This window comes from Watersipora subatra, chromosome 8, assembly GCF_963576615.1.
Source record: "Watersipora subatra chromosome 8, tzWatSuba1.1, whole genome shotgun sequence".
Taxonomy (NCBI): Eukaryota; Metazoa; Bryozoa; class Gymnolaemata; order Cheilostomatida; family Watersiporidae; genus Watersipora; species Watersipora subatra.
The window spans coordinates 49,132,448-49,151,069 of NC_088715.1; the positions used below are offsets into that span (position 1 = coordinate 49,132,448).

General features: G+C 35.3%; 1 protein-coding gene across 3 annotated transcripts; it reads right to left on the bottom strand.

Moving 5' to 3' along the window:
• Window positions 1-623: 623 nt before the first annotated feature.
• On the bottom strand, window positions 624-18,561 carry LOC137402200 (methylmalonyl-CoA epimerase, mitochondrial-like). Of its 3 annotated transcripts, none has more exons than XM_068088693.1 (7): window positions 18,492-18,561; window positions 15,246-15,330; window positions 13,224-13,298; window positions 9,168-9,284; window positions 6,391-6,450; window positions 5,238-5,324; window positions 624-975 (listed from the first exon to the last, which is right to left on the bottom strand). In XM_068088693.1, the coding sequence occupies exons 2-7, from the start codon at window positions 15,309-15,311 to the stop codon at window positions 823-825; spliced, it is 558 nt and encodes a 185-aa protein (XP_067944794.1). In that variant the 5' UTR covers window positions 15,312-15,330; window positions 18,492-18,561; the 3' UTR covers window positions 624-822. The 3 variants fall into 3 exon arrangements, with proteins under 3 accessions (XP_067944794.1, XP_067944795.1, XP_067944793.1); XM_068088694.1 differs by lacking the exon at window positions 18,492-18,561 and adding an exon at window positions 18,417-18,482; XM_068088692.1 differs by lacking the exon at window positions 18,492-18,561 and adding an exon at window positions 15,607-15,626.
• Window positions 18,562-18,622: the final 61 nt, after the last annotated feature.

Consider the following 18,622-nt stretch of genomic DNA (forward strand, 5'->3'; position numbering starts at 1 on the left):
AAACTGAAGCGAAACTGTAAAGTAGCAAGCCTCTATATTTGACAAGGGATTTCCGGTAAAACCCAGTGTTTGTCATAAACTAGTGCTACAAAATTTTTTATACTGAGTCTTTTATTGGCCTTTCATTTCACGTGATAACATCACGTATCAAAACAATAACCACGTTGAGTTGAGTACGTCGTTGAAATAAAGGGATTCTAAACTACAGCACTTTTGTGATGGCTGTGGTTAACTGTTCATTTTTGAGCTTTTAAGAGCTTGTGATCACATTTCCACATACTTTGCACCTACAACACAGCAGAGTAAGACATGGTGAATCTGCTGATATCAAATAACTGTAATGTGAATTTGGTTGCAAGTCAACCTTTAAAAAAAGAAATTCGGACGACTTGTCCTCATTCACAAAGAAAGTACCGTTAAAATTTTGCAAATGCTATCACATTCACAACGAATGAGCAGCCACAATATGGAGCTACCTGTTGAACTGTGAGAAGCAATGCTGAACTGAATAAAAATATTGCAGCTTTGGTTTGATCGTGAGATGATGCAAAATAATGCATCGAAATTCCATTGAGATTTCGATTTGCTGACCATCTATGGCTCATACTTTTTTAATAAACATACAATATTCTCAAATTTTATTGTTGGTGGTAAAAATCAACAACTTTAATAGTTTTAATCCACAAAGCACTTCGCACATTTAAACAGCAAACCATATAATTGAAGTTTCAACTGTATTCAAAAGACGGAATATACAAAAATAGATGAACAGCACACAAATAGCAATCACAGAAACAATACAAAGTATGTGTAGCCTCAGGCTTACACCTGCTCCAACTCTACTAGCACACCGTTGCAGTCTTTAGGGTGCAGGAATATCACAGGCTTGCCATGAGCACCAATCCTGGATGTCTCTGTCAGCGTCCGTATCCCTTTGCTCTTCACATCTGTGATGGCAGAATCTATATCATTTACCTACAACGTATTAACGCCTCTAGAATGTAAAAAGCTGTATTCACTAGACTTAAAATTGTTATTGAGTATGTAACATTAAATTATAATACTACGTAAATATATATTTAATCTATATACATATAAATCTCAGTATTTGTCTGCCATTCGCGTGTTCGTCATAGCGATAAAGTTTCAGAGACAGAAAAATGCGATTTGCAATGAATTTAAACTCAAAACATCAAGGTCTGCAGACGCGCATGCTGAACCACTAGGCCAAGCAGTTTCATTGCCATACAACGGCCTAATTGTGCACATATACTTATTACATCTGCATATCTTTAATGTTGATTCATTAAAATACTCACACGTCAAGTAACACCCTTTAAGATCATGATGCAATCTTTTTCCTAACGCTGACTTAAGTTATAATATTATTATTATAACTCTTATTACTAGAGGCTGGTTCACACTATATCGCCATGTCGATGCTATCGGTTTGCGGTTGACATAGTCGATGATGAATACCGAAAGGGAAACATACGGCGACATCGTGTGATCCAGCCATAAAAACTCAAGTTCTCAAATTTATTGGATAAAAAACTTCAACAATTAAAAATAAATTTTCTATGCAAAAAACTTTTTCAATACCCTTGCAATGCCAGGAATTCACTTAGTATTCAACTAAAGAAGAAAACAGATAAAATATACAAAGGTATAGTCTTGGAGGTTCTACTGATAATCAGCTCCAATGCTTGCTCTTTCATAAGACAGTTTTTGAATAACCGGCGCATACGTCAGAGAGGAACACATGAACAACATCTAAGATTGAATAGAGAAACGGAGTAAGCAATGATCCATAATCACGGAGTTATTTCTACATGATAACTATAACGAATAATGATCAACTACAGCATGACCTGTGACCAATCCTTTCTATAATAAGAACTGTGTTTGTCCACCCTTGTCCACCCAATGCCACAGTTAGAATTCTGAAAAAAGATTGTATCGCACCAGATTCGAACCTGCGACATTCCGGTTCGCCACCCAGCATGCCACTACCTGCACCAATCATTCACCTAACAAGATTTTAGAATTATTGTGCACACACTTATTCTCTGTGATTTATTGGCAGATCTGACCATTTCCCATGGCACTCGAGACTGCCAGGGTACTAATTTCAAAAAAAGCATGTTTAGCACCTATTATAAAGAAAATGATCAGAAAAGACAATGATCTAAGGCTACATGTAATTATTCATCTGCATATCCACAGCTAATTAGGACTCTGTGACCCAATTATCATGTACTATCACAACAATATCCGCCATAATTTTTCTAATTACAATTTGCAAAGTGTTATCAGAATTTGAGCCTCATACATAAACCAGAGCGATGTGAGAGATCGTCTTATATAATAAAATGCACAGTTGCTCCTTAATGCAGCAAGGTGGTTAAGTGGTGCAGATGGTAGCACACCTGACTGTTAAGCTGAATATCTGAGATGGAACCTCAGGCGATGCAATCTTTTTTCTCCAACACCGAACAGTGGCTTCAGGTGGACATAACACTAATTATAGTAAAGATTGTTGTCTGTGGGTTATGGAGCATTAAAACAAGCTTAGATTCACAGGCTAACAAACTTTTAAAGTTACAAATATTTAAAACAAAATAATCATGGAATTTTGTTTTTAAGCAATGATTTTGATGCTAGAAGAACAAAAACTAGTTTTTGGAGTCAAAAAACTTGCAATGCAAGTTCCAAGCTGTGACAAGGTCAATTTTGGGCAAAAAAATAGACATATGATGTATGATGTAAACGCCTACGATTAACAAATGCCTGATTGCACTTCTGTTGAACACCACTTTGACCAACTTACCCATGTGGTCGCCATGATACATGTTTTGGTTACCCTACACAGCAGATAATTATAATGCGAGGTCTAACCAGATTCTACAAATGGCGAAAAAGTCTGTGCCCTATTCCTATATCCCGCATCAACAGTTCCTTTCGTGCAACGGCTATGAAATTGTACCAATTTGCTTGTGCCTACATATCATGGAGAATAATACAAAAAAATTCTGCTTGCACAAAAAAAATCGTCCGCTAAATTTGGCTATTTTCAGAAGACATCTGTTTAAAACATATTAGTGTATAATCTGCTTTCATAAATAATGATTTTGAATGAAAAAGTTTTATATAATCTAGTTAAAAATGAGCGATTTTGATATAAATAAACAGCATTGCACCTGCTTCCAGTCTATATTGAGCTAAGATGGGAAATCTTTCTGTCCATTTCCTGACTTGAAAATGTTGATAAAGCCTGGTATTTGATAAAAATTACCCAAAAACTTATTCAAACGCCAATCTGTAATGCTATCTGCCACTAGAACTTCATGAATTCCTAAAATTCACCAAGCAATTCGATATTGCAAATTTGCAATATCATATCGCAATATATAGCCAATGGTCTATTTATAGACAACTCACGATATTACTATTATGTAAAAAGAGCTTGTAAACTTTTGTTAATATTTATTTGCATATTTTAGCTTAACTAGAGACTGTTTTGTTCTCGTGATAATTAGAATCACTTATTTCATGAATGCCCGTGTGTGTGGAAGGCCATGAAACTAGCATAATATAAGACTAGAAGGGCTGGATGTTCTACTTCCAGTGTCGCTCACTCTGAACATCGTCAGGTGTGAGATAAATCAACATTGCGCAATTACAGTCAAACATGGATAACTCGCCCACGGATAGCTCGAACACATGGTTAACTCGAACGGTTTCTTTGGTCCGTTCCCATGTAATGATAAATTGCTATAAATAACTCGAACTCAACACTGTTAACTCGAACTGTTTTTTGCACAACAACTACCGAAACTGTTGTTATCGCTTTAGAAAATCACTTCATTCCAAGCCATAGAGGTAAACCTCAACTTTTCGTAATTCATAAGCGTCGCTATTACCACCATCGGCAAAATATTTTTGTCAACGACCTTTCTAAAGGTTTGGTAAAATTTGATTTATACCAAACATTCGCTTAGCGATCGCCCTTCGGAAGCAAGGAAAAAGTGGTATTCGTTAAGAGCAACACTTCGAGGCAGTTCAATTCGAAGTTTTACGAGGTTAACGGTACATTGTATATCACTCTATCACTCACGCTTTTTGAATGGATACTTATTGAACGTAAATGTATTCTGCGTTTAGGTCAAACGATGAATAGTTTTCCGACGTTGATTCCGTGTTGAATCAACGTCGGAATGTTGAATGTTTAAAACGTCTTAAAAATTGTTGTAATTAAACGTATACGTTGTCTTAGCTAAAAAAAACTATTCATCGTTTGACCTAAACACAGAATACGTGTGTACATTCAATAAGTATCCATTCAAAAAGCGTGAGTGATATACAATGTACCGTAAAACTTCTAATTGAACTGCCTCGGAGTGTTGCTCTTAACGAATCCCAGGTAAAGTGAGGTAATCTTTGTATAAACTTCAAGAAAAACCAGCAAAATTGATCGTCGGTAACACGCTCAAAAGAAAAAGATGTCTTTTCTTTTGAGCATTTCAACAACGATCAAGTTTTGCCAATGTCAATCTAAAAAACCTGGCAATAAAATCACCTCAAACAACAAACCAATCTCAAGTGATAGAAAAATTTCTATACTTTTTGATAAAAACGATTTAAACTTTACATTAGAAGCATTTAATTTGAAACAAGCCATTTGTGCTTTTGATTTATATTATAGTTTGTATATGTACATGTATCTACTAATAAATGAGTAAATACATGGACTTGTGACAGTGCTCTGATAACTTGAACGCTCTGATAATTCGAACACTTTCGCTCGGTCCCGTGAAGTTCGAGTTATCCATGTTTGACTGTATATTATTTAAAAGATTGGCAATATCTCATTAAATGAAGGCGATTTTCAAAATCGTCTCACTTAAAAATCACCACCAAACAACTGGAGCGGCATATTGCAAAGCTCTATCTGCTACTGTTAATGCAGCGATATTTTCTGTGATCCTTTAATTTTTAAAAGCTGAGACCTATACATAGCAACACCAATCCATACCATGCACGCAACAGCCATCTTCTGCTTCAACACGCAACAGCAGAAAGAAATTCTCCCAGCTGCACCACATCAGACACTCGTGATCCTCTAAGAAACCAGAATATATCCAGTCACTGAAAAGGATCTCAGTATATATCCACATCACATTCCTAGCTCTATATCTCTAGCGGGTTGTAAGATAACAGCTTGTAACATAACAAACCTCTAAGCAAACATGATGTAGACCTCCAGACTTGTTCTTGTTTAAATAAGATTGAATTGGACTCGCCTCTCCATAAGGCAGCAGCAACTGTAAAGTACAAAGATTTGAAGTACATATACATTTATTTGGGTGACTAAAACCAAGGTCTGCACCATGGTTATACTCTTTATTGATTGCACAGCCTCAGCAACTCTAAAAAGAATTAATACTACAACATAAAATATACTTTGAATATAACATACATGTATATGCTATGTTAGTGCCACAAAAATGTAGCGTACCAAATGTGGTGCCATCGAGTCTCTCTCATAATACCGTTATTCTTTACCGTCGGTCTCAAAAGTAGAAATTGCATGCAATACTGTACATGATAATGTCACATTTTATTGCAGATTATAGATATGAACCACTAAATAGGTATTATTTAGCAGTATATGATCTGTAAGCTATATATCATCGCCGTGTATAAAATTACGATTTGTTACTTTGTGAGAGTAGGTGGTGAATTAGAACAAATAAAATCACATTTTTCATAGTAATGTACTGTTTTGGGTAGTTTTTCCAGAGGATGAGAACGGATTAATTTGTATTTATCTATTTTATATAGAAAACAATTAATTTGAAATACGAGCTGACATACTAGCTCGGTCTCAGAATGCATTCAGTTCATGTAGAGGTGAGACTGAATATAAAATTACAATGTAGTTCTTATGTGATCCCAACCCAATTTAGTTTAGTTGGTCACCTCCACTGGTTACCAGACATAACAACTGTGAGCATATGTAAATGAAATCATTCCTGCTACCAACTCATCTTGCACAGCCCAAGTGTTGGAAACATTATTTAAAAATTTGTATTTTCATTTTTCATCATTGATCATTGCTTGCTCACACTCTTCGATACTTTATTAGCAGAAGAGAAACAACACATTGACAAAAACGTAGCATTCAAGTTCCCATTTAAGTCAACCATTCAATATTAAAATAGAGCAGACAACTCTTTGTATACGAAAGCAGTATTTAAAATTTAAGCAGATGAGGACATGACACTAATGGCAATTGCTAATAGTATTTTTCTAGAGAACAAGTTGCAACTTATCCTACTAATAGTCGCTAACTATTAGGCAACATCAGTTACTGAGTAGTAGTCCTACCTCAATCTTTGTGTTATCCAGCTCCACAAACACTGTGTAGACACCGTGCTCAGGTAACGCCTGCAATAGGAATCCATTCCTAAGATCCACTGTCAACCGTATGAACTTGTCTAGTAAACATGAGCTGTATAGCAATAACAATAACAACAGCAACATTCGCAGAAATCTTCCAAACTGTAATTATATTTAATAGTACCCTGAGAGTCTGGTGCACCATGAGAGACCGAAAGATGTAATAACTACGGTATACAAAGCTATATACAAGTTATATTACTATATAACTTTACTATATCAGGTGTAATAACTGTGTGCACAATTGTTCCGCAATGCGACAATGTAGTTGAATGGCATAGTTGGTAGTGTGCCTGACTGCTAAGCTGAAACCCTGAGTTTGATTCCAGAGTGATCTATTCTTTTCTCCTAACCTCTAAGCATGGTTTCCGCCAGATGAATGGAAGGACGGACACAGCTTTAATTGTAGTAAATATCGATACTTGTGAGCTACTATTATAGTAAAGATTGGACCAAATGCAACATGAAAAAGAAACAGAATTATTTGACAAGCTGCAGAGTTGAACGTAAAAAACTTGTGAACTATAGAACAGCACCGGACATGCTTGCTATGCGTGAGCTATCTCTCCAAGATCGAGTATGTCTGCTTAGCAGAGGCTGTGAGTGTTCTCAAGAGCCATTGTTGTACAATAAATGGCTCTGATATTTTTGCTGGACATGTCCGAGTGCAGTGGTATGAAAAACCTCATTGACTTGAGACACGACCAGTTGCAGAGAGCAATTTAAGGTTAGATGTCATCCCTACCCCCATCAATGGACTTTCTTAAAATAGAACTCAAACTCATGACATTTAGATTGCTAGACTGACACTCACACATCTGCACTAATCCACTGACTTTGAGTATCTCTGAATAGTTGTACACATACTTATTCTCTGCACTTTACCAGCACACCTGATGATATCTGACTGCATACTAGACTGTCAGGGTACTAGCAACTTATAATTCTGTTGTCACCTTATTTATTAACTTTTACAATATAACATTTTTATAAACAATAACCTTGAAAATCCATAACATTATAAAAACGTTTTGGTGATTTTGGTGATGCCTCTGTTTGTTCATCATGAACTGGTAAACACTGCAACCTCCGCGGCAAACATTTAAAATATTAATGACAACTGCCATAAACAACAAAGGATGTTTTAAAATAACTTAAGAAAAAATTATTCAATGCATGCTCTTCATAGCTACAAATCTAAAGAGTTACGGAGGATGCCTAGATACAGAGGGCTTCTGACTGGCTTCATCATTGATGAATGACTATAATTATAGTCATTCATCAATGAGAAAATTATAGTCATTCATAGAATGACTATAATTGGCATATAATGACTATAATGACTACTCCAATTATAGTCATTCATAGAATGACTATAATTGGAGTGGAAATGGGAAAAGTTGTATACTGTTGGATTTCTTACAAATCAGGCTGAACTGAAAGTTCAAAACAGTGAAGGAAAGTCAATATCACAATTGTTAAAAATATATTATATTCCGTCAACAATGGCAAAACAGTTTTAGGAAGTTGGATAATGAGATCAAACGAAAGCCCAAAGCTAAGACTTTTTTGTCTGTGAAGTACAACAGCAAGCGGAAAAGAAGGCAATCGCTGTGGAGACGGCAGCAAAAAACACTCGACTAAATTATTACGTACGCTGCGCAAAAAAGTTTATAAATGAAAAGCACACAAACAAAAACCGATATTCATGGACTCATCAGCATTATCGGCAATTATGTTGTTTTTATCTAGAGAAAAATATTCATGGACTGACGCAAATGAGAGTTGTTGAAAGTTAGTTTTATTCTGATAACTTAGGATATCAATATTAATATTATTTGTGGTTGTTTTATATCGAGTTTATCACCTATTATCACGAATTATTACCACCTTTGCTATTTATGAGTGACGATTCATACTGCCTTTTAAATAATATAATTAGTCTACCAATCAGTGACCACGCTTGATCGCTTATTTCAGTGCCAGTTGTTATTAACGTCTGTGATCTAACGCATTCCTTCCATCTACCTCCAACAATGAATCAAGTCATCACCACTTATTAGAGATCACAGGATGTGCTGGTGGCAAAAAACATAGTAACTACTTGCTGACAAAGAGAGCCACAATCTCATTCACTACTGAATATATATTTTAGTGAATATATGCTAGTGAATAGGCCATTTTTTGGAACAACGTGAGTTTGTCTATCATCGGCCGAATGTCACATTTTTTTGGATTAACCATTCATAAACAAGAAAAGCAAGAAAAGATGACTGTTCATGAGTTTGTCCGACGATGAGCTCTTACATTGGTCCAAATATGAAAAATGATTCACTGAAGTGAGCGGCGTAGTAACAACAGGGAGTCATCACTGGAACGGCTTTCGCATATTAGTGAGGATACGGACGTTATATTGCTTGACTAGTAAAAGATAAAAGCTTGATAAATTTCAAATTTAAATTTCAAATATATATCACGTCTGCAAGTTGCATAGCTATGCATGAGAAGGACATTTAACATCAAAGGTTTAATTGTTGCTAGTGATGTCGCCGACAAAACATTCTAGAAAAGCTAACTTCTTGCAAAATTTCTCAGTTTCACAACAAATCAATCAGAACAGAAATCAACATCAGAATCAATCAACAGAAACAATCAGTAAATGCATCCTTATTATCTTTGAGCAAAACCAATTGACAAATACTCACCACTTTCTCAGAGACTTTGGCTCCAAGAACATCTCTATAGAGAGCTGTAGCTTTCTCTATGTCTGGTACTGCTATAGCAACGTGATTGAGCCGGCCTATCTTCCACACAGCACTACTCTGTAATGCAGCATACTACAGTAATTGAGTGAGAGTTGTCCCACTACCGATACAGAAAAAGGATAACTCCAAGATGAAGTCATGACACGCTCGGTCTTTGGCATGGTGATTACCTAGAATTTAGTCTTAACAACACTAGATGATGATAATATTTCAAAGCTGTTATAACGTACATGTTAACTATATATACATATATTACATTATTAACATATACTAGAAATTCCCCTGTCATACAGCCTATGACCTGATAATGGAATAAGTGATAATGGAAAAAAGTAATGGAAGTGCTGGTTGTTGAAAAAGTAGTTGTCAGCAGGAATTGACAGAGTATAGTGTAAATGAGAGTTGTTCGAGATGACATAAAATAAATTTGAGGGAGCACAACTTCAAAAAGGTGCAAATAACAATTTCAACAAATATAGAAAAGTTAGATAAGTTCAGCATTCTGTTAAAGGTCACGCAATCTAGTCTCCTCTCTTTTACGTTGTAGGATTTAGTCATTGATAGCTAATCGAGTGATGTGCACCCTAGCGAAGTTGTTAACAAGTAAGTCATTAATGTTTCGAACTCGAGAGAGAGCAACAAACGATATTCCAGCGGTCATTTCATGGTGGCCTATATCAATGACAGCCTTAGCCATGGTAAGACCTTGACTCTTGTGTATTTTTAAACCCCATGCTAGATCGAGAGGAATGCCTATGCGACTAAGAATGGCAGGGCCAGCAGTCCAAGCACGTTTGATAGGTGTAACTGGAAAACTGTTGGGGTGTTCGGGAAGAAACGTTGGACCAGTATAATCTGGAAATATGCAGACAACGAAAGCAGGTAATGCAGGTGGGCCTTGATTTGCACAGTATATTATACGCAAGACAGTACCAATTGATCCATTGAATAATCCTTCTCAACCCAAAGATTTGCTCTAAGCATAACTCGCGAACCGACTGATAGAAATCCAGTGCGTTGAAGACCGCATGCAAGATTAGAAGATGCCAAGTGAGCATTGCGGCCCGCGTGTATAGATTTAATCTACTTTACACCTAATCTACTACTATCTCAAACCTATATGTTTTACAACAATAAATAACACCTAATCACGCAAAAGATCACACCTAATCTACTACTATCTCAAATCTATGTTTTACAACAATAAAATAAATATTAATTAAAGCTGTAGGCCTAACCTACTGTAATGTATGTAATTTAACAACAACAATAAGGAAATATGTTTATTATAACTCTAAAATGCAAAATTAGAAGTAAAATGGCAAGCTACTGCGTACTATAAACAGTTTGAAAGTTGGTTGTGTTGAATATAGAATGGTTTTGATAGCGATCTTTAACAGAAAGCGAGTATCAGCACTCACGCGTCTGGAAGTTTTCAGCAAACTGGAGCAAAATAAAAAATGTTCTCGTCATAAAGGGGCATTGTAGTTCGGCCCTGGCTTGCACATAAGTTGTAAGGAATTTCAGCTAACATGTTAAATATTTTAATGAAACCTTCAGTAATTGGACAAAAAACATAGGCTAATAAACTGTGTACCACAATTTTGTACATGTAAATCGGTCTACGCCTCAAACGGTCTTCGTTTATTACAGAAACCTTCGGATAAATTCGATTACAAGTAAACAATGCCATAGACTGGTGAAATGAGCACAGTTTTCTCGTGAAATGCGCACTGCTAAATAGTTCTACTATCTGTCGCACGGCTTTATTGGCGTATCATAGGCCGGTCTTAACTTTTATTAAACCAAGCTTTTCAAGCGTTTTGTGGCGATTTTCGGCCAAATTAATCTGTCTATTTGTGTATAATCCGATCAGATGGGTAAGTTTTAAGATACTGTCGACAATTTACAAAGACTTGGTAACATATTTAAATAGGCTTATATGTGTTTTGTATCGTTATTATACTTTAACGACTCTGCAAAACGATGGTTAAATTTGTTGATGAGATTTTGAAACAAGGGTTTGCGACGTTGTTGATGAATAGTTTTTGTAAGTTGTGTGCACATGCATTTATCATAAAAACTTTCAAACTTCGCTCCGCTCGTTTGGTCGTGGGATTATAGCATACGTAGTACGGTAGACAGTTCTACAACGTATTCCTCCTATAACAAAAATCTACATAATGTAAAAAAACTATGTAAAAGTTTGGCATTGTTCTATGTAAAAAATTCCATATAACGTAAAGTGTCAAATCGGTGCAAGTTCTCATATTCGATTTGAATAATGATAATCTTGTAGTTAGCCTTAAAACAGAAATGTTTGAAGGTGATTGATTGGTGCGGTTGTTGAATGTCATGAGTTGGAGTATTGTTGAAATATGTCTTTTATCCTAACTTTGACCCCTAGGGACAGACAAAGGAGAGGTACAGACTAATCTGATTATAGTGAAAATATAATTATTTTGCTTTAATTAAAATATAGTCGTTTTGCTTTATTGTAGACATATAAAATTTATTTTAATTGGTCTGCTTTGCAGAATGGGCCTTGCTGTCTATAAAAAAATTAAACAAATCAATGTAAATGGACGCCGGTAATGTACTTAACTTCCTGTAAAATTACCGCAATCATGAACCATAAAAGAGTGAATGTTATAAAAAAAAGGAGAAGAGCTGTTGATGCAAACCAACAACACTGCAGTTACGGTATAGCCAACAGATTGAAAAGTCAGATCTAGTTTTTCTTTTTGTGTGGCCACAGGGGTGAGTTTGGAATAATCTTGGAATAGATTAGGTAAGTTACATGCATGTTACTGTTTGTGTGAGGTAAATTCCCTATAACGTAAGCATTCCTGGAACGGATTATTTATGTTGTAAAAGTGTCTACTGTAATTAGCTGTATCTTCAAGGTAACCTATTATATAGAGTATTGAAGATGTAACTGAAATGCATTCATGTTTCAATAAAGGCTATAACTGTATCACGATTATCGTGAGGAAATTGTGAGCTCATCGGTAATCAAGAATTTGGTCAAGACTTAAAGCATATAGAATAGATGCTTCTATAATCTATACCTCCTTTTACGTAAATTCCACAGAACTTAAACAATGCGCAACTTTAAGAATTAAAGCATCATATTATGGAAGAAATTCCACATAAATGACAATGTCAAATCGGAGCAAGTTTTTAAACTCGATTTGAATAACAAGAGTCTAATAATTAGTCCTAAAGTATTGATTTCTTTTTTGTCGCACTTGGGAGAGAAAACGACAAATACGGGTACCATTGTATTTGTTTAAATTTATTTTAAACATAAAAATATTTTTCTTTGGGCTTAGACGTTGCTGTGGAAAATATAAGTGAAAAAATTTCAATTGACATCGAATTACTGTAATCATGGACCCTACACCAAGTATATAGAATAAGAACGAAAGGGAAAAGTTGTCAATACAAACTAATAACACCACAATTACTGTACAGTCACTAAATGAACGAATTAGGTTTAGTTTTTTATATTTAGAAGGGCCAATAGGTTGAGTATGAGAAGATCCACGAATGTATCAGTCTACTTGCAAGTATGCTATGCTTCGTATAACGTAAAACCACCATAACCATTCTCAGAACAGATTAGTCACATTGTAGGAGCTCTATTGTGTATGTATTGCGATCAATATTATTGCGATTACTCTATTGCGATCAAAATATTGTGTATAAATAAAAGACAAATGAGTCTACCCACATTTTCAAGCCTCATATTCTAATTGTTCCTATGGTTGTTCAACTGTCACGTATAACATAGATGGTCCACGACACCATTGCCTTGGATGAATGAAACACCATAAATACAACATGATATTGAGACTAAACTGGAAGCAGGGCCAGAATGAGGAGCAAAGGTGACCACCAGTCAATAGAAGACAGCGATGACCTTGCCCACTCGAAAAACTAGAATGAAATTGTCTACTAAGGAATGAAGTGAGAAGCGAACTGAATATTTACCCTGTCTGCTGGAGTGTAGTTGCGAGCTATACTCATCTTTGGAATGTTTTGCTCAACGGAGAGTAAACCAATTGTCTAAAATTACGGACAAATTCAAGATGAAACAAGCTAGCGTCTGGGCTTAATTAATTCTAACCTAATCAATCATGTTTAAGTTTTGGAAGCCCATAAACAAGGTTCTGCAAGTAGAAACATGACTGAACAATTGTTTTTATATCTGACAGTTTAATCAGATTGAAATTACCTCCCTTCCTTGGCAAGCCACTCAATCAATAAAAAATTTAACAGCCAAATAAATCCGGATATACATGTACATACAAAAATATATGCAACCATATATTTAAAAGTGTATACATGTATTTATATATATGCTTCTGTCAGTTCCAAGGATGTAGTTTGTCGTCTCATCAGACAGTATTTCGGAGCACAGAATATATATATAAATATATATCGAAAATCATGACCTGTTTTCAAAACCTATAGTAGGCTACATATAAAAAAGAGTGAGTGAGACAGAATTGACAGACAGATATGGCTATACAGAAGAATATCTTTTGCAAGTTCACACATGTGTAAGTGGCTCGAAAATGCCCGAAAGCAATATTTGTGTACTTGAACACATTCTACTTTGAACGCAATTTATATTAGGGTATGTTATGAATTATTGATGTTTCACTATTTTTAATGACTCGTTGGTGCCTTTAAAAACAAAAACACCCACATTGATGCGAATGAATAAATTCAACAATAATTTCTTTGGAAAAATATTCCGAAAAGAGTCAGAAATGAATAATTTCGGAAGAGATGAAAGCTCTTAAAGATTTTTGTAAACGGAAACAATTGCAAATGTACAATTGAACTTGCTTTCCCTTAATTGTAAATGAGCTGAACATGCGTGAACCAGCTGAAATATCACGAGTGATGGTGAAGGAATTGTTTAGCCCAAAGTCTACGACCTTTCTTTATTTAAAAGCTCTGTTAAGGAGGCCTTTTAGGATCTTTAATCATACAATTTGACAAAACTTTAACATTTAAACAAAGCTGTCAGGTCTAGTCAGTTACCTCGTTAACCTTGCTGTGCCAGACATGAACCAAGTTGTGATTCACAAAAATAAGCAATGAATAGATTCACATGTATATCTAGTAGGGTGAGAAATTTATTGATAAAATTATAGTTAAAGCTTGGAATGTTATGCTTGTGATGAACAACCTTTCTCAGCATTTTAATGTCACCTTTACAGACATACATCGTAATCTATATACTTATAAAACTCTCAGCTTGCACATAATAAAGCTCCCAGTACATGCTTCCATTAATCTCAGGTTAGTGATATCACAGTGCTGATGAACGGTCTTACAATCAGTTTTTAATCATAAGCAGATTTTATATACTAATTGCCAAGAATACAAATACTTTTATTTACTCTTGTGCATTAAAACTAGTGTCATACTACACTAGGTATACTGTACAAACTGGCGCCCTGGCAGTCTAGTGGGTGGCAAGAGATCGTTAGGTACAGTAACTATATGTACAATTGTTTATGAATCCGAGTGGATTGGATCAGTTGTAAGAGTGCTGATGTACCACACTGACATTCACAAGTTCAAATTCCATTTGGTACAATCTTTTTCCTAACTTCCATTGGTGGCTTCAGACAAACAGACACTGATTTTATTATAGTATAGCTGGCAGTACCATGTACCATGAAAGATTGGCATGTGTAATAACTATGAGCACAATTATTCTTATATGTGAAAAGGTGGTTGAGTGGTGCAGACGGTGGCATATTTGGCTGAGAATCCGGATACCTGATTTGATCCCCACGTGGTTTAATCTTTTTCCTAACACTCTTGGCATGGCTTTGAACAGACGCAGCTTTTACTATAGTAAAATCTGTTGTTGCAAAGATTGAGTTTTTAAATGTAATTAAATTGCCATCCTGAGAAGCTTTTGGCTAAGAAAGAACTGAACCCAAATCAATTTGGCACAACTATCAGGAGATAATAAATTATAATACTGGCCTGTTGTCTAGTAAACGGCGGCATCGACCTCTGGCAAAATGAGCAGAACCTCCTTATGACAGACATCTTGAAACTTTGGTAGATACTTGTAAGAGAAACAAAATACAAAGCTCAACTATGCAAACAACCTAACCAACATTTCTGTTAAGTTTTTAGACCAATGTTAAGCAAACCAGTGCTATGGAATTAGCTTGAGTAAAATGAGCAGAATGTTGTTGCTACAAACTTCTTACCACCATAACCTACTCATCATTTTAAATATAGTGTAAAACAACCAAGGTCCAGAGCAACAATAACAAAACCTTTAAAAATATGACAAAAGACTGATGTATTTTGAAACAGAGAACTTTATTTCAACTACCTCATCGCACGCCTAAGAGTTGTTTTAACAATTCAAATTAGGCTTGATTTGGAGGTCATGTCAATCTGTCAAATCTGGTACTGTAATAAAATGAAGCGTACTATTAGGATTGTTTAGCAATGTCCAAAGGTCTTTCTATTCACAAACTATGTCTGCCATATAGATAGCAGCTTGTTACAGTTGTTCCCGATCAGGAGCAATGAATAGAATAAACTCATATGTAATAAGTTTGTCTACATAAGCGTTGCTTTATGGTGACAACGTTGAATTTAAAATCTATATAAAAGTTTTATTCGATCAATTTAAATATAGTCAAAGCTCAATATTTGAATACAGACTAGAAATTCCACTGTCATACAGCCCACGACCAAAGTGATATTGAAAAAAAAAGAAAGGGTACTGATGGTTGAGAAATGCAATATTAGCAGTCAAATGGCAGTGCAGTGCAATAGGATAACTGCAATGGTAGCTGTATTGTACTGGGTGTGGGTGTTATTATATACAACAAACAGCAATAATGAAAGGAAAAGATTATGTTTATATCTCTCCCCTGCAATAGGAGAAATGCAATATTGGCCAATATTATAAGTAAAATGTGCTGATATTAGAATAACCAATATTATTAACATAGTAATAATATAAAACCAATGCACAATTTTGTTTACATTTCAAAACGTCATAGCTAACAACACACGAAGTTGTGATATTTATATAGATTTTTAGAAATTATGTACTACGTAGTCATTGTTCTGTAGTCATCCAAACTTATAATTAGTTATGGTAATAATCTCATAAGAACAGTTAGAAAAAATATCATCGTCATTTTTTTTACTTACACTGCGTTGGACATAGTTAGTTTTAGGAATTTGTGGTAACCTTTCAAAGGCTTGGTAACATATTTAAATAGTCTAGTCTACTATATTATCTCATTCGCGCCCGGATGGGTGCATTATAGAGATGTCATTATGTACCAGTATTTTTTTTTTTTTCTACGAGACAAACAAATAAACGACTTGATTAAATCAATAAGACAATTAATTATGCAAGTTAAACAAGTCAATAAAGACAGAAAATAAGGGGTTTTTGGTCTATTATAAGACGATTGCTTCAAGAGAGCAATCGGATAACGGATGATTACAGAAAATATGCAAAAACAAAAACTATTTGATTAAGTCAACAAGACGAGCAAGGAAACTAGTTAATCTAGTCAAGAAACTCAAGCAAAATATTTATATATATATTTGTTTGTTGCTTGCATTAATAACACGATTTAAGTAAAACGATACAAGCAAGCAAGCCAACAAGTCGACAAAGCAGGCATACAGACAGGGACCTCTCAAGGATAAGTGTGATATTAGGTATTACAAGATGGGCCTGCAACTGTAATTGCTGACAAGGCATTGGACCCAGAAGCACTCATTGTTAAGATGCGATTAAAATACCAATATTTGGCCACATCACATGAGATTGCCTTTCTGGTCAATCCCTTTCGTGTTCGACTTGTTGTGTTAAAAAGTATGTGGTTTTTAATATCGATGGCTATATTATCACTAAGAATTCTATTAAGCATACTTATATCTATATCTGACCTACGGTCTTCTAAAGTAGGCCAGTTTAAAATGTTCATCTTCAGGGAAATTGGGTCTTTCCATTTAATTTTGTAAGCCCATCTGAAGGATTTTCTATTTATACTCTCTAACTTGCTAATATGCTTTGCTTGATGAGGAGACCATGCGCACGAAGCATATTCTAGTATAGGTCTACATGTAGATTTGTACGCCTGGTATAAATAGGTTTATATGCGTTTTTTCTATCATTATTATACTTAAACGACTTTACTGATGAATAGTTACATTTGTTGATAGGACTTTGTTACAAGGGTTTGGTGACGGCCGTTACCAGATAATTTTTCGGGAGTTGTGTGCACATGTGCATTTATTATAAATCTCCCACACCAATCGCTTCGCTCGTGTTTGGTCGTGGGACCATCCTTTTTGAAACACTCAACTGTTGAAGCAAATATAATTATAAGAATAAATCTAATTTGTTTCAAAATATGAAAACCAATGAAAGAAACTTCAAGTAATGACATATAGAACTGCGACAAATGAATTAAATAAAACCTCCTGAATTTGTTGCGTGAGATCAAGCTTAATATTTATCAAACTGTGGTCACTATATATAGGGGTAGAGATAATCACATCCTGAACAAAAAACTTGTTAGCAAACACTAGATCCAACGTATTCCCTTTGTTAAGGGTAGTTTGGAAGACGTTTTGTTCATAGGAGAAATCAGCTATTTTTGATAGAAAACGATGATTGATATTATAGTCTTCACCTGCAACAAAATCTACCCAATCAATATTTGGCATGTTAAAGTAACCACAAATCCACAGAGTTTGATTTCTAACCACATTATCAACTTCGGAAAGAAGTGATGGAAATAGAATTGGATCTTGATTGCTTGGTGGTCTGTGCGCTATGAGCAAAAATATAGAGAATATGTTTGTCAAAGATAATTTTATCAACAAGGATTGAGAAGAAGACTGGAGTGGAATAATATCTGAGTGATAGTCATTACGAATATATGCAGCAACTCCTCCTCCTCCTCCATGGTGATATCTATCATTTCTATGCAACTGAAAGTTTTGAATTTCTCGCTCTCCAGTAGGCATATCTGATCCCAAATGGGTTTCAGTCAGGCAAATTGCAAAGATATTTGGTGACAGTTGGAGCTCCCATTCTAGAAAATTAACCTTGTTGCGGAGTGAATAAATATTTGTGTACAGAACATGCATAAGCACACTTACGACCAAACGACGGCAACCAACAAAAACCTGCGATTTTAACATTTTTAAGTTGGATTGCATGTCAGGTGAACTTACAACAGAAATGTACGTTGAGGGAGACGCAATGCGCAAGAACGCTTTTACACCAGGTTCATGATTAGCTTCAGGACCAAAATGTTTCCCATTAGCTTTACCGTGCGCTCCGATACAAAACAGCGCGTGAACAC

Coding starts and splice junctions, on each gene's coding strand:
- LOC137402200 (XM_068088692.1), bottom strand. Junction 6,451..9,167: donor CCAAAGTCTCTGAGAAAGTG/GTGAGTATTTGT, acceptor TTCCTATTGCAG/GCGTTACCTGAGCACGGTGT. Junction 976..5,237: donor TACATCATGTTTGCTTAGAG/GTTTGTTATGTT, acceptor AATACGTTGTAG/GTAAATGATATAGATTCTGC.